At 37.9% G+C, this 16,893-nt stretch overlaps 1 protein-coding gene across 1 annotated transcript in view; it reads left to right on the forward strand.

Moving 5' to 3' along the window:
- LOC306866331 (protein spire homolog 2-like) overlaps positions 1 to 16,893 on the forward strand; it is a 30,040-nt gene that overhangs the window by 9,740 nt on the left and 3,407 nt on the right. Inside the window, exons 2-13 of the mRNA XM_079411452.1 lie at positions 2,155 to 2,195; positions 2,299 to 2,676; positions 4,616 to 4,675; positions 5,429 to 5,593; positions 5,814 to 5,900; positions 7,290 to 7,416; positions 7,523 to 7,689; positions 8,898 to 9,111; positions 13,873 to 13,985; positions 15,566 to 15,703; positions 15,792 to 15,859; positions 15,968 to 15,995. Coding sequence (XP_079267578.1) covers positions 2,155 to 2,195; positions 2,299 to 2,676; positions 4,616 to 4,675; positions 5,429 to 5,593; positions 5,814 to 5,900; positions 7,290 to 7,416; positions 7,523 to 7,689; positions 8,898 to 9,111; positions 13,873 to 13,985; positions 15,566 to 15,703; positions 15,792 to 15,859; positions 15,968 to 15,995 — 1,586 coding nt within the window. The remainder of the gene's footprint in view (positions 1 to 2,154; positions 2,196 to 2,298; positions 2,677 to 4,615; positions 4,676 to 5,428; positions 5,594 to 5,813; positions 5,901 to 7,289; positions 7,417 to 7,522; positions 7,690 to 8,897; positions 9,112 to 13,872; positions 13,986 to 15,565; positions 15,704 to 15,791; positions 15,860 to 15,967; positions 15,996 to 16,893) is intronic.

A 16,893-nucleotide genomic window follows, 5' to 3' on the forward strand; every position in this document is an offset into this window, starting at 1 on the left:
CAGATGAACACAAAGATATTTAAAAAAAATAATCCGTCTCTGCGAGTCTGAAAGATGAGAGAATCTTCATTTTGAGGTGGACTGTCTCTAAACAGCCATGTTTTATGCCTACCAGGGCCGGATTACCAATAGACGGGATTGGGCGAGTGCCCTGGGGCACCAGCCAATAGGGGGGCACTAGGTGATTAAGATAATGACTAGACCTTTAAAATATTTCAATGTTTTGTATATATTATTTTGCTGGGAGATGATACAATATATACATAGAGAATATAAAATGTATGCATGCATATAAAGAATTGCGATTGGGTCAGGTCACAGTGTATTTGCCCCCTGCCCCCAGTCGAGCATGTTTATTCACAATAGGCAGCATCAGTTTAGCAGATGTGCGAAACGTAAATTTAAAAAAGAGAAGATATCACGTCAAATAGCCAGGGCTCTACAGTGCGACTAAACCCGATCATCAGCACAGGCTATCTGTGTTTGCGCTGAGGGGAGCTTCAAAGATTTCTACTTACATGTTTAAGGGAGTTTGCATTTTTAATTTTTTTAAATGTAATTTCAGTTATTTAAATCATTTCAATCAAACAATAGTTCTATATTCAAAATTTTATATTTAAAACATTAATCTCACAACATTGTTATGAATTTAAAACATCCATGCCACCTCTGAGCCTCTGTAAATGTCTGTAAATTTACCTACATGCCACTTTTGAGTTCTTCTGTGCCACCTTTGTAGTGGAAACTAATCTTCAAATGTGCTCATCCTAGAGCACTACACTGTGTTAATCCGGGCCTGATGCCTACTACAACACTCGGGCGATAAAATGATTTACCACAGCCACAGAGTTATACCCACCCTTATGGAGATCTGCTAGTTTTTCTTGTGGTTTAGTTTCTTCAGAGGGACATTTTACAGAGCTTGAGGCAGTTTTGAATATATTTAACCAGGTGTTTCACATTTGTGAACCTGGACCACAAAAACCAGTCATAAGTGTACATTTTTCAAAATTAAGATTTATACAACACATGAAAGCTGAATAAATAATCTTTCCATTGATGTATGGTTTGTTAGGATAGGACAATATTTGTCTGAGATACAACTATTTGAAAATCTGGAATCTGAGGGAGCAAAAAAATCAACATATTGAGAAAATCACCTTTAAAGTTGTTCAAATTAAGTTATTAGCAATGCATATTACTAATCAACAATTACATTTTGATATATTTACAGTAGGAAGTTTACAACATATATTCATGGAACATGATCTTTACTTAATATCCTAATGATTTTTGGCATAAAAAAATCGATTATTTTGACCCATACAATGTATTTTTGGCTGTTGCTACAAATATACCCCAGCGACTTAAGACTGGGTTTGTGCTCCAGGGTCACATTTGTGTCTTTTCAAAGGCATTGTATCAAAGTCTTGCGCACAGCCCCAGACTTGGGCTGTGCCAATGAAGTTAAAGCCACAATATGGCAATTAGTCTCACATCTGTGTATCACCTTTAGTGATCGAGTGGAAAGACCCATCTAGTACACTTGGAATAATGACTTTTACGGCGTCTGTTCCACCCACTTAACCTCTAGACCCGAGGACGACCTTGGATGGGCTTGTGCTTCTGCTTATTATACTGCAGAGACCACTATCATCTAATCTTCTTGGCATCTTTTTCATAATGGAAATCATGATGCTTTTGCAGATTTCGTTTTATGTTGAAATATAGAAAATCTTCACCTTTTTATATATTGCATATTGAGAGGCCTGCAGGGAAGTTACACTAACTGTAAAAGCCTTCCCAAATAATAATAAGCCTAACTATTCAGTATATTCAACTCATCTCAGTTTATCTACATTTTCAGAAGACTGCAAAAATGTAACTGTTATTTAGTAAACATGATAAAAAAATACATTTTTGGTTCAGTTTGCTAAGAGTGAATAAAGTTAATATGCATAACTTGCACACATTTGAGCTTATATAGTACAGTGAAACCAATTTGATCTGTAAGTCAAATGTGGCAAAGTAAGCAAAAACCTTTGACATCTTTAACATTTCTTGTATTTTCATTCACCTGGATGGCTCCAACACTAGTACAGTGTAATTACATCTTTCCTGCTGCTTATTTTTTATTTTAATTTTTTTTCCTAGATGACTGTAATGCAAATCATGTTTCTGCTGCTGATGGAAAGGTGAGACTGTAATAAGATTTTTATAACACGGAGAGTGATTTTTAAATAAAGATTTCTGCACTCTCCATCCCCTAACCCGTTTCTTCATCATACGTGTGTGCAGCTGGTTCAGTCCATGGGTGTGGCGATCTACCGCGCTCTGGACTGGGGCCTGGATGACAGCGAGGAGCGGGAACTGAGCCCTCAGCTCGAGCAGCTCATTGAGTTTATGGTCGGTGGTCAGGACAGCAGCGAAAGCAAACACTGCGGCAGTAATGCAGTGAAAGACGAGGGCTACAGTGGCCAAGATGAGGATGAAGAAGAGGAGGAAGAAGGTGCAGTGCATGGCTTTCATACGGTTCATCAGGTGATGGGGCTTTGTGCCCAAAGACTGGCAAATCCAGCGCTGGCTCCCGAGCACTACCAGGCCGTGTGCCGAGCGCTTTTTCTGGAGACCCTTGAGCTGCAGACCTTCCTCAGCAGGATAAGAGATGCCAAAGAGGTGAGGAACCAACTTTCTTGTTGATGAATGCATTTTTGATAAAACATGAAACACTGAAATTAACAAAAAACACACTCAAAATTGCACATAAATAACATAAGTGAAGACAGCATAGGATTAAACCAGGTCATTTATTCTGATCTCGGACAGCAGAGAAATTCTAAATGCAATTAATAAAATGCAACTAAGCATAAGTGAATTTCTCTGAGATCTTACATTTATAAGTCTGGATGTCCTGTAAAGAGTACATTTTCCTTGGGAGGGAATGCTGAGGTCAAGTTAGTGTCCATGGCAACAAACAAGGGAGCAGAGCTGCAAGGAAACATCAGGGGAACAAGGCAACACTAGGGACACAGAGAACTACATATTAAATGACATTGAACACAGACACCAGAAACACAAACAGGGGTCATGGCATAACAAGAAGTGAACACAGAAACAAGAATGGCACTGGATTTTTCCCCAAATAGGCCCACCACAACTACAAACAGCTGCTAGTACCTCACAATATTACAGCAATCAATGTATCACATTTATGGCAAATAACATAACAAACCCCTGCTGAAAAAAAACTATAGAAACCATCACAGAAATTCTTATGGTTTCCACTACAAATACCATTACAAACATTACAAACCATCAACTTTAAACCATTAAATAATGGTTTCCTATAGTGTATTTTGGGACATGCTCCATTAGGATTTAGTGGTTTTAACAAAAGCCACCAATAGATGACCAATTACCAGTAGAGACCAACACGGTCTATTACAGTTTCCATTAAAACAATACAATTTCCATTATAACCAGTAAAACAATTACAAATTCTATTGATGTTTCTATTTTTCTTTCAGCAGGGGATTGAAATAAATGTATTACCGAATGAACTAAAATACTTGAAATCTACATAAAAAGAGCAGAACGCAAAACAATATGACATAATAAACATAAACCTAGAATCTAGAAACCTAACAACAGAATTCTTCAATTTGAGTATTTATAAGTCTCTCTCTGTGTGTGTGTGTGTGTGTGTGTGTGTGTGTGTGTGTCATGTACATTGAAGCAATCACCTTATGGGCTACTTCATATACTCTATTTTCTAACTCAATAGCTCTCAAATGTAACTCATTGTAGAATTGCTGCTGCATCGTTATGAATGAATGTAATATTGACGTCAGACAATGCTGAGTAATAGCAGCAGACATGGACTAGGGGTGTCCTGGGATTTTACTATGGTACTCACAGGCTACACAAGCTTCTCCCAGCTGCCTTTATCTTCACGTTTTTTGCTTGCCATCACGAGCCCACTCTCTTTCGCGTCAGTTTTGGTTTATTATAAGAAAAATGGATTGCTTTAGCGCTCCCTTTTTCAGTCGCCAACGTCACTTAATCTGACACTTTTTCTTTGATGATGAACCAGACATGACTTCTCCAGAAAGTCCAGATGGCCAGTCCACCCCTGCCCGTGGTGTTTTTTGGTTTGTTCATTGGTTCCCCTTGTTTAGTCTCCTCAGGTGTGTCTTGTTATCTTGTTAGCCCCCTGTGTATATATCTCTCTAGTGTTTCTTTAGTTCCTTGTGAGTTGTTGAATGCAACGGTTATCTGTTTGCCCCTCATTCTGTTCTTTGGTCAATTTGGTTTTTAATTTATTGTTTGTTCTAGTTTTTCTATTTAATGCCTTCACATGCCTGTTTTCCCCAGCTTCTCCACAACACCGTAGTATTTCACTGGCATGTCTCTTTGACTAGTGCATCTTTGAGCTTATATTTAGTATACGTAAAATATTTACATACTGTTAAAATCAGATCAAATCAAAAAGACTTCTACTCAAGTTGTTTTGGAGTTGGTGACTTGTAGTGGAGTCATTTTTACTGTAAGGTATCTGTATTTTTACTCAAGTATGATTTTTAGGTATTTTTGAGTGTCTGATATTTTCCTGTAGATGCTGAAGAAGGAGGACAGTGCCACCGCTGAGCTCGACGCTCTTCAACACACTGACTGGGTAAAAGACCTGCTTAATAGAGCTGTAGCTGAAATGGTTTACTCATATTTACTCATATTTGTGACCACAAAAGTAAGGGTCAGTTTTTTTTTAATTGCGATTCAAAGATCACATTGATGTATGGTTTGTTAGTATCGGACAATATTTGTCTGAGATGCAACTATTTGAAAATCTGGAATCTGAGGGTGCAAAAAAATCTAAATATTGAGAAAATCTCCTTTAAATTTGTCCAAATACAGAGTTCTGGCATGAAACTCTAGATGGTGCGGTCTGATAGGTCTAACTCAATCTGACATAATGTCATCATAATCACATGGCACAGCTGATATTTAGTATTGGCAGTAGTGGATGTTGTGGATGTGTTGGCAGTAGCAAGTCTCGGTACTCGCAGCAGCGTTGCAGATCTATTCTGCCAAGACCAAATACATTAACATTGTCATGTATATTACCATGCCAATCCCTCCGAGAGTTGTCATGACAGAAATGAAGTTCTTAGCAATGCATATTACTTATCAAAAATTAAGTTTTGATATATTTATAATATCTTGATATATAAATAATATCTTCATGGAACATGATCTTTACTTAATATCCTAATGATTTTTGGCATAACAGAAAAATCTATAATTTTGACCCATACAATGCATTGTTGGCTTTGCTACAAATATACCTGTGCTACTGATGACTGCTTTTGTGATGTCCAGCTGTATAAGCTGATGTAATGATGGAGACTCTGTGTGTTTGGTGACTTAGGCTCGTCTGTGGGTGCAGCTGATGAAGGAGTTGAGGCAGGGCGTGAAGCTTAAGAAGGTGGAGGAGCAGCCCTTTAACCCTCTGCCCACAGAGTTCAGCCTCACACCCTTTGAGATGCTCATGCAAGACATTCGCTCGCGCAAATATAAACTACGCAAAGTTGTGGTGAGTGCATTCACTCGAGCTAAAGACACCGAGGTTGCTGTAGTAAGCACATGTTGAGTGGTTTATCCCACACTTAATCTCATCCTAACCCGCTAATATGTCTGAGATTATGGCTTTGGAAACACTTTTCAGCTGATGCAGCATGGCAGTGATTAGCCATTGTCTTTATATTTGATTATAACTATAATATCATGACTCTTTGTCTCTTTCTCTTCTGCAGGTAGATGGAAATATTCCCACGTGTGTGAAACGAAACGCTCATGAGCTGATCTTGGACTTTATTAGATCAAGACCCCCTCTTAAACCAGTTAGTTCCTCACAATATCTTATAACTACTGTGCAGTAACACCAGACTAAGTACTATACATAATATGAATATAATCACTTCAATGCAACCATGTTAATTTAGCAGTTGCAGCCACAATAGGCAGCAGGATAGTTTGTTTGTCGCTTCGTTTCTGTTTTTGCAGTTGTGGCAGTAACACCTCTCATCATGAAATCTCACTCTATGTGACAATGACCACCCACTTTTCACAATTCTGTTGGATGTACTAAACCAGCCAGCTTTGAGATGATCATAACATTATAAACGCTGATTTGAAGTAAAACAGTATATCGCAAATTTATTTTGAAATTGAAAAAAAGAGCGGTAAACCATCAGTGAATACAGTGTCTCCCAAAATGCATGCTAATTTTCAGAGAAGGTTGTAAAAGGAAGGCTGCTTTGTTGCTAAAAGATGCTAAATGACGTAATGATGCCATTGCGCGATGACGTCATTGCAAATCTCAATGTGATCAAATGATCAAATCTCAGCAAAAAAATAGATTTTATATATGTTCATTTAGATTCGTTTGTAAAATAATATGCATAATATAATATTAAAATATAACTGTATTTTTTAAATACATTGAATTATTGAACACTTTCACATTTTTGAATGATTACAATTTAATTTTTTTTTAAATAAACTATTAATACTACACATTCTCAACAATTATGCTTTAAGCAGTGCATTAGTCTGTAAAAATAGGGCGCAATCTGCTATGTTAATATGAAAAAAAGTTTTTTATCTGCATTTTAAATCACGCATTGTGTTTTCTGTTACGGATATGTGGTTGTAGATAAATGCAATAGTGTGTTGATGCATCTTCGTTTTCCCGATCGTTATTTATCTTATTAACGTTCAGACAGGACAAGGATTCAAACCAAACTGAGTGCTTATAAAGGAACAGGAACAAAGGAGTAAACGAGATACTTAACACAAAACAGGTGAATAGGATGAATGATGAACTAAACTAGGACAGGAACTACCAAATAAGGGCAGAACAGAACTGAAAGGAAAGGACACGTGACATTTTTGGGTTACGGGGTTATAATGGATAATAATGTCCTGGAAAATTACTAGTATCTTTTCCATTTTTCTTACAGTGTACTAACTGATCAACAATCGCAGGTACAAGCTACTAACAAAGTGTATCATAAATGAACAATTATTAAATTATTATTATTAAATTGAACAATTGCAAATAGCAGCTAACTAATCTTTGGTTTCCCCTTTTTTGTGTAATTTGGATGGAAAATGTGTGCTTTTTAGTGTTTGAGTCACTTGTGGCTAAAAGTAGCCAAATACATTTTAAAAATGGCTAAATTTGTTGTCAACACTGGTTGGTTTTGAGCCTGTCCTGACGTCTGCAGGTGTCCGAGCGCAGCCTGCCTCCTCCTCCTCAGCGGCAGCAGTCGCTCCATGATCGAGTCCTGGCCGAGATCAGACAAGATCACAAACTCAGACCCGTGGTCGTGGAGCCGTCCAGTTCAAAGAGATGTGCGTTAAACACACACCACAGCCAAACAGTATCGCTCCTCCATTACTTCTGTAGCTCTCTTGTTGTGTGTTAGACGATTTACAGCAATGTTTTGTCACTCTTCAGCGTTTGGCTCGTTACCATGTCTGGCACACACCTGCCAATGTGACATCAAATCCACTTCCTGCATTGACCTGTCGATCACAGGAGCAGGCTCCCACCCACCGTCTCGCATACGTGTTCTTCTAAAAGCTCCAACGCTGGCAGAAATGGAGGAGATGAATATATTTGAGGTGAGAGATTTCAGTGCAATCAGCATTGCTTCTGTGATCGTGCTCTTGCAACAGCCTTGAAGAAGTTTTCCCATCATCAACAACCTTTGTTGACTTTTTTTTATGGTAACGCTTTAGTATACTTTAACACAATTCTCTCTATTAACTACTTGCTAGCATGCCTAATAAGCAAAACTCTTTTAGCTGTGCATCTATTGAATGAGCACTGTGCTATGTCCAAACTGAACTGAATCATTTTCTATTCTTAACTGTTTTAATTTATTTAAATCAATTTTCTAATTATTTTAAAAGTTTTTAAATTCCTTGTTTTTATTGTTGTTATTATATATTTTTAATGATGATTTTACTTTTTTGTAAAGCACTTTGAATTACCATTGTGTGAAATGTGCTATATGAATAACCTTGCCTTGCCTTGCCTATTATTAACATATTGGCTGTTTGTTAGTACTTAATAACAATATCTAACTAAAGCATATATAAAACATAACTAACTAAAGCACATATTCTGCATGACAATATTCTACATCTCTAATCCCAATACCTAAACTTAAATAACTACCTTACTAAATATTAATAAGCAGCAAATTAGGAATGAATGGTTTCTCAATAGCGAGAGTTGGACCTTAAAATTAAGTGATTTGTTTTTAATTTTTTATATGCATTTTTGAGTTTTACATAAAGCCCCTTGGCAGAATTTAAATTAAAATCTTCAGTGAATTTAAATCAAAGCTTAAAACATATTTCTTTAATCAACACTATCACTAAATAGCATTGTGTATTTGTCCCATATGCATTCTTTACTTGGTTTGTGTTGGGGGAAGTCGTGGCCTAATGGTTAGAGAGTCGGACTCGTAATCGAAAGGTTGCGGGTTCGAGTCTCGGGCCGAGTCTTCGAGTCTGTGTGTGTGCACTTGGATGGGTTAAACGCAGAGCACCAATTTCGAGTATGGGTCACCATACTTGACAATACGTCACGACTTTATGTGCAACTGCATTATTTGTGACTGGATTGGGTAAATGTCCAATGTCTGCTTAATTTGTAATGAGTATTTTTTGTATTAGTGCACCTTGTAAAGTGTCCTGGAGCCTGGGAACGGCGCTCTATAAATTAAACTAATTCAATTACAAGCTGGTTTGGTAGATCTCCTTGACTTGATGTTTAAATTGTGTTTTGAATTGAAATGATTGGCTCTGTGTTGTTGGCTCAGGATGAGGACTCTCCAGACGGCATGGATATCAGACGGGTGGAGAGCTCTCCTACACCTCTGAAGAGAGATCGCTCCTTCTCCGAACACGACCTGGAAGAGCTCAGAGGGGAAGTGATGTCAGAATCACCGCCGCTCAGAGGTGTCGGTCCCCTGAGAGGAGAGAGACCTCGGTCACACACGCTGACGGGCGTCGGACCTCCATATATCTATCAAGGTCAGACCTGGAGAAACATCTGTAAGACGTAATGGACCTAAACAAAGTAAAGATGTGCTTTAAGAGAAATTAACTGTGGTTGGTAACACTTTATTTTAAAGTGTCCTTGTTACACGTTACATGTACTTACTATTATAATAACAAAAAATTCTGATTAATTACATGCAAGCAACCCTAATTCTAACGCTAACCAACCAACATCATGCTTGAACACATAGGTTTACACTAAATGCAACTAATAACACTTAAAAACAATGCACACTAATGAAACAAGCAGCATTTAACTAAATATTTACTTCAATAAAGCTTTTGTGAACACTGTTGTGTGATGAAAGCAAAGCAGTTCTGTTTTTGAACCAGTTAACTGAAATGAACAAACTGATTTGCTAAAATGAACTGGTAGCTGCAAAGCTTAAAGACATATTTACTGGTATCTTAAAAGCATGTGAGGTCTTGTCACAGTTAGGTAATGTTTAGCTAGTTACTCCTTAGACCTGGCACATTCTCTGTGCTTACATAAAATATTACAAACTCCAACTAGATGAAACAATTTGTCAAAACAAACTTTAAGTTGGCTTGAGAAAGCCTGACCAAAAAGTTTTCCATCTGAAATAGTTTGAAGTTTAAAGGAGTTTTAAAGCTTAAAACTGGAATGTTTTGAAGGCAATACAGTCTGTCAGATAGATAGATAGATAGATAGATAGATAGATAGATAGATTAGCAATATTAGAAATATTAAACAGAATGGAAGCTTAAATGAGTTCACATGGCTTAGAAATATTAAGGTATTCTGGATGGTTGCTAGGGTGTTGCTATGCGGTTGCTAGGGTACCCGGGGCAGTTGCTAGGGTGTTGCTATGTGGTTGCTAATGTACTCAAGGAGGTTCCTAAGGTGTTGCTATGCGGTTACTAGGGTACCTGTGGTGGTTGCTATGGTGTTGCTAATTGGTTGCTAGGGTACCTGGGGTGGTTGCTAGGGTGTTGCTATGCGGTTTATAGGGCACCTGGGGTGGTTGCTATGGTGTTGCTTATTGTTTGCTTGGGTACCTGGGGTGGTTGCTAGGGTGTTGCTATGCGGTTTCTAGGGTACCTGGTGTGGTTGCTTTGGTATTGCTATGCGGTTGCTAGGGTATTCTTTGTGGTTGCTATGGTGTTATGATGTGGTTGCTAGGGTACCTAGGGTGGTTGCTAGGATGTTGCTATGCGGTTCCTAGGGTACTCTGGATGGCTGCTATGCCCCCAGTCACCGTAGCCACCCGATCCGGTCCGTATCCAGCCCAGATGGTCACTGCAGTCACCAGATCCAGTCCGTATCCAGATCAGATGGTGGATCAGCACCCAGAGATGACCTCTACAGCCCTGAATGTCAGCGGAGACCAGGACACCAAGATGAGCGCCAGAGACAGATCTCCAGTGAGGACCCCGCCACTTAAGACAGCCATCGGGAAAGACCACTGGAATCAGTTGAGCCCTCACAATCTGACTTTGCTGCAGTTGGAGTTGAACTGCTGGTTTGTTTGGCCAGAGGAGAACTGGCCCCCCGACTGAGCCTGGTTTCTCCCAAGGTTTTTTCCTCCATTCTGTCACCAATGGAGTTTTGGTTCCTTGCCGCTGTCGCCTCTGGCTTGCTTAGTTGGGGACACTTCATTTCCAGCGATATCATCGACCTGATTGCAAAGACACTATTTAAACTGAACTGAGCTGGATGATGACATCACTGAATGCAATAATGAAATGCCTTTAACTGAAAATCTTTTTTTTTTATCTTTTAATTTTACATTATTGACACACTATTTTCCTTTTTTGATATTGTGCAGTTGCTTTGAAACAATTTACATTGTTAAAAGCGCTATATAAATAAAGGTGACTTGACTTGACTTGTTGCTATGAGGTTGCTAGGGTACCTGGGGTGGTTGCTAGGGTGTTGCTATGCGGTTGCTTCATCTTCTTTTCAGTTTTTGCTTTCAGGTCAATTCCTGTCATGGCAGAGCAACAGTTCGAATAGAAATATGACTTTTTTTTTGTTTAATTTGTATCTGTGCTTGCATACCTGCATGAAGTGTTTTTGCACTCAGCCTTATACCATGTACAGCTGACAGTCTGCTCATTGACTCTCTGATTCACATTACACATAAAACTTGATCTAGTGAGCTCTATCAGTCCAGCTGTTGATGCAGTGAGCACTTTTGAGGAAGAAATCATAACTGGATTTTCCAAAGTTCGCCAGGTTCTTTAATATTTGAAAGAAAAAGTTTTGTTTGAAACAAGTTATCCAAAAGCCAAATTTTATGTTCTGCTTTGTTGCCGTTATCTCTGTGGAGTAATAATATTTACATATTATATGAGGAACAGATGTGAACAGATTGAGATTCTGATTATAAAGTTTATATAGTCTACATTTATGTTCACAAAGACATGCCGCAGCCACACCATTATTTCCTTGATTTTATCTATCAACCATTTCAGATAATCCCAATCTGCCTCACCAGCTGGCACATTCAGACATTCAGCCTTTCTTTGAGTCTTTTGATAGAGGCGTTATAGCAGATGGATGAACTTCACTCTGTTATTGATCTGAACTAAACCAACACTCAACTGACTTGATCTAAATATTGACACTATTGTCTTTTAGAGCTGCTTTAAAGCAGAATCCGAACTTCATATTTAGTTTCCATAATTGATTCTGCTGTTTTCCTGTTTATGTGCTCGACACAATCTGTACTGTGAAAAGTTCTATGGAAATAAAAGTGACTTAACTAAAGGAAGCCTGGCCAGAAAGTAGTTAAGGTTTAATGGCCAGATTTACGAACAGCATGTCTGTGCAAACTGTCTTTTGGCTTTAAAAACTACTGTCAGAATTTACCAAAGGCACACTGTGAAAAATGAGTGATGAAAAGATGTGGACAGTCATTTTTGCGGCTGACCTTTTTTGCATATGCATTTGTATTTAAATCAGTGGCCGTAAACTCAGTTCCTGGAGGGCCACAGCTCTGCAGAGTTTAGCTCCAGCTCACACCTGCTTGGAGGTTTGTAGTAATGATGACCCTGATTATCTGGATCAGGTGTGTTTGATTAGAGTTGGAGCTAAACTGTGCAGAGCTGTGGCCCTCCAGGAATTGAGTCCAGTGCTTTAAATGAATCACGCTACACAATTTACCAAGGTTTGTGCTCATCAATTACAGTTTTTTTCAACTGCTTACACACATTTTCAAAGCTTTGCCTCATTTTTCAAAACTTTACCCACAAATCCAAGAATTGCATACACAAAATGCAAAATGCCTTACATCTCTTGCAAAATTAAGTACTGCATTCAAAATATCACAAACACATATCAAAAGCAAACATTGGCTATCACCTTTGCCATAATATTAATTCATGTTAGATTTGTGTGTTGTGTTTGAAAAAAGTGTTTTATGAAATTGAAAACTGAGTCAGAGGCAGAGAATTTACATTTACATTTATGCATTTAGCAGACGCTTTTATCCAATATTCAAGTTACAGTTTTTACATTTTATCAGCTCTTGCTTTCCCTGGGACTCGAACCCATGACCTTGGCGTTGCTAGCAGTAAATCTGGCTCTATGTTGAAATAAAGAAAATTCAGTTTTCCAGTGTCAACACTATATGGAACTCTTAACCCTTGTGCAACCTTACATTTTAGTTTTTTTAAATATATAATTTTGCCTGTGTTAATGCTAATTACTAATTTAATTTTGTCACAGGTGTGTATTTTTATTGGAATTTTAATATTCCACCCTCATTTCCTTTAATAAATCTATTTTACACTAGGTACAAAAAAATGGTTCCTCTCAGGACCTTTTGGACAATAATGTCCCCATTGAAACCCATTGAAACTGCTATTATTAATCGCAGTGCTGTTTAAATGTAAAATTATGCAAGTTTTGTTAATAGGCTTTCATTCTGTTGGCAAGGCTTCAAAATTTAATTTTTTAAACTTTTTTACCAGATGGTGCCATTTTTTTCAGGTTTGGTCTATAAAGCATATACTCACTTTATTCCTGTTTTCCGCTCCTGCATATTTTAGAGCCAATTGGATAAATAATGCAGCTATAATTGTGTGGGTGTGTTGGTATGGATGTCAGAGCGTGGTTTGTATGTGTGTCATAAGAAAAATTGAATGTATGTATATGTGTGTTTTTTGTATTTTAGAGAGAGAGAAACTCGACTGTAAATCACAAATCCAAGCACTGTGTGCAGCAGCAGAGTTTTGCTGGCATCTAATGGGGAAAATTTGGTACTGCGCCCAATCAAAATTTTACTGAAAGCTCATTTTTTGAGATATCAACCTCCAATTTGGAACACAGCTTGTTTAGATTTATGGCTTTGATTTTCTAGCAGGTTTAGAGTTCAACATGCTTCATATATAAAATATTCATGAAATAAAATATAAAATATTGTTCATAAATCATTTTCATAAACTTAAACCTGTATAACGTTTTTTTTTTTGGTTTAACTTTTTTTTTTTTACTTTTTTTACTTCAACAATAATCTGCCATGGGTCTTTTTTTAAATGAGACCAAACATAAGTCTGTGCTCCCAAGCTTCAAATTATTATGACCGTTTTTTGACATGGACATTTTTGTCCACTATGGACCTAAGTGTAATTTTTTTTTATTGATGCACAAGGGTTACACTGGTCAAAGTAAATAAAAGGGAGAGAGATCAACCCAGTCTTTCTGAATGATTAAACTGAGATGCCTGATGGTCTTTCTCTCTTCTCCATTGTTGTCTTTGTGTCCAGCCTCGTTTCCGGTGTTTGACAGGATGCCCTCGTCCACATGTCACTCCCTGAGCTCTGCTGACAAACGCTGTGATGGTGCTGCATCTGACGGACTCTCCAGACATCAGTGGATGGTCAGTGGTGTTGGTATTTTGTATAGTAGGCAGCATCTGTGGCATACTGTAGACAACAGTTTTATTCATTTCTTAAAGGGGTCATCAGATGCAAAATTCACTTTTACATGTTTTTTTGAACATAAATGTGTTGTCAGTGTGTGTACACAACCACCCTATAATGATAAAAATCCACCTAGTGTTTTTTTTAAAAATGTTGATAGATCATGACACCTTTCTAAAATCAAGCCATTCTCAGATTCTTGGCTGTGTGACGTCACACAGACCCAGGCCCCTCCCACGATTGTTGATTGACAATGGCGTTTAACCTTAGACCCACCCTGAGTGAGCTGCCATTGTTTCACCGCCGGAGCAGATGTAGACAACAATGGCTCCTAAGCGATTGAGGTGTTTTGTTGTTGGATGTAATAATGAACATAGCAGTCGTCATTTACTCTCGACATCTGAGCAGCTGAAGATGCAGTGGATTACCTTTTTTACGTTTTTGAAGGGAATGCGCCCCCGATCTACCTAAATGCGTCTATGTTCGCGTGAATCATTGGTGATCCAACTTCACCTACAGAAGACGTGAGTATATGGTTCTTTAATGAATCACCTTTCCTAATAATGAGCTAGTTAGCCAGTTTCACGATGACTTCTCAGAGAACTGCGCGTCACCCCACAGAAGAGAGGGGCAGGGTCAGCAAAGCTCATTAGCATTTAAAGGGAAACGCACCAAAACGGCTTGCTTTGAACAGAGCTGATTTTGACGGGGTAAAAGGGTGTTGCTTTACACTACCATTGAGAAATTGTAACCAACGTATGTTATAGACTTTTTATTAAGACCCTAAAGAATCATATCAACTTGTGGAAAATGGGCATCAGATGACCCCTTTAAAATGAACAGGAAGCGTTTAACAAAACTTCCCCTATTCAAAGCTTTTAGCCACGTGACCGGGCAAAACATCCATAGAACTGCTGCACAAGCTTTCATCTGTTTCCCAGCCGCAAATATTTAGATCAAGAGAATAAAACAAAGGTATTTCTACAAAATGCAAGTTTTGGCCATTTGCAATCCATATTAAGCACCCGCGACAATATTTAAATCATAAACAGTGCGACAAAACGTTGCAAAAACACTTAAAGTGCCGTAATATATTTAAAACAGCAATATTAAAAGATCAAATTCAGTATTCACCATACTAATAATGCATAGTTTACACAGACAAGCAGATAATGCAATCCGCTTAACGGTTCAGTGTTTTCCTTCTAATGGTTTTCTATGGGAAGCAATTTAATGTGAAACTTTGCACATTGCGTTTATATTCTGGGTTCATCCTCTTGCCTGTACAAAATACACATCATCAATAAGGTGTTTACTGAATCTCACCTTTTAATATCTGCGTTTTACTACATTATTACTTGATGCAATCTGCGTAAAAATAACTGGCGGTCAGTGGAGCAAAGCTTCGTTTTGCCCTCCAGGTGGGTGTTCCTATAAGGGTGTGACGTCACGTGAAAACTATCAAGAGTGACCATAAGTGGCCTACATTATTGTAAACAAGGATGTGAGTGGTCTTCTTTGTCTTCCTCACACACAGGAGGAGTTCAGTCATCCAGTGGACAGTCTGGCCTTAACAGTGGATGAAGTCATTAATGTTCGGCGGATACTCGTTAAGGCTGAGATGGAGAAATACATGCAGAACAAAGAGCTTTATAACAATCTGAAGAAAGGCAAGGTGTGAATATCTGTATGGATCACATGCTCAGTCCAACAAGCCAAAGACAACAGTGTTCATTTATGTTTTGTTCATCTTTGTTTTGTAGATATGCTGCTGTTGTCGGGTGAAGTTTCCACTGTTTTCATGGCCATCCACGTGCCTCCTGTGTAAAAGGTCTCGGTTTCATTTTCATAAATATTTCCTGCAATATGGAATATTAACATGGTTCGATTCACTCCTCTGATCATCACAGTTAATGTGTTTTTTTTCTCTCTCTCTTAGGTCTGTCTGTAGCTCTTGTAGTGCAAAGGTAGGCTATTAAATGTTTATTTCATTTAAACTCATGCATCACTTTGTAGTAGTTGCTAGTTGTAAGTTTTTCACACTATAGAACACTGACAATATGTTTAATGTTTAGTGTCATAAAGATATTACTTTACAACCTCGGCCAGCCACATATTATGAGGTAGTTCTCGCTATAAATGAGTTTATGGCTGCAAGCTGATCCTTGGGTCTTGTTCTTAAAATCAACATTTACATTAGTTTATGACCATGAACTGCGTAGGTTCAATAATATGCTAAATTAATAGCATGATATTGTCTTTTCTGGTGAACTACAGTGAGACAGACACAGACTCCAGAAACAGAGCAATTGTACTTTTGAGGCCTGGTTTCACAGACAGGGTTTAGGTTAAGCCAGGATTAGGCAATAGTTCAATTAGGACATTTAAGTAGTTTTTATAAACATGCCTTAGAAAAAAACAATACTGGTATGCATCTTGAGACAAAACAAAGGCACTGCCATATTTTAAGATCAACTAGTGCAAGTTTATTTCAGTTGAAACAGCTCAGACTTACCTTTTAGTCTGGGATTAGGCCTAAGGCTTGTTTGTGAAACCAGGGGAAAGTCTGCTGAATTGGACAATTAATTAGGTGCTTAATGCACTTTAATTGTGAGGAAGTAGTGCTGAAGTCCAACTAAAGATATACTGAAGCATATTTGATTGTGCTAAAGTGGGACTATTGCAAGTAACTTTAGGTGCACTTAAATATCTTGCATTTAGAGACCAATATTGTTCAAAGATCACACAATCCTCATCAATAGTGACACATTTTAGGCTTCATATTAAGAAATGTGCATTGTGCACAAGTAGTACTCCAGTAGTATACTGTTTAAGTATAATTTTTATTATATTATATTATTATAT

The sequence above is a fragment of the Barbus barbus genome (genome assembly GCF_936440315.1).
Source record: "Barbus barbus genome assembly, chromosome: 48".
NCBI classification, from domain to species: Eukaryota; Metazoa; Chordata; class Actinopteri; order Cypriniformes; family Cyprinidae; genus Barbus; species Barbus barbus.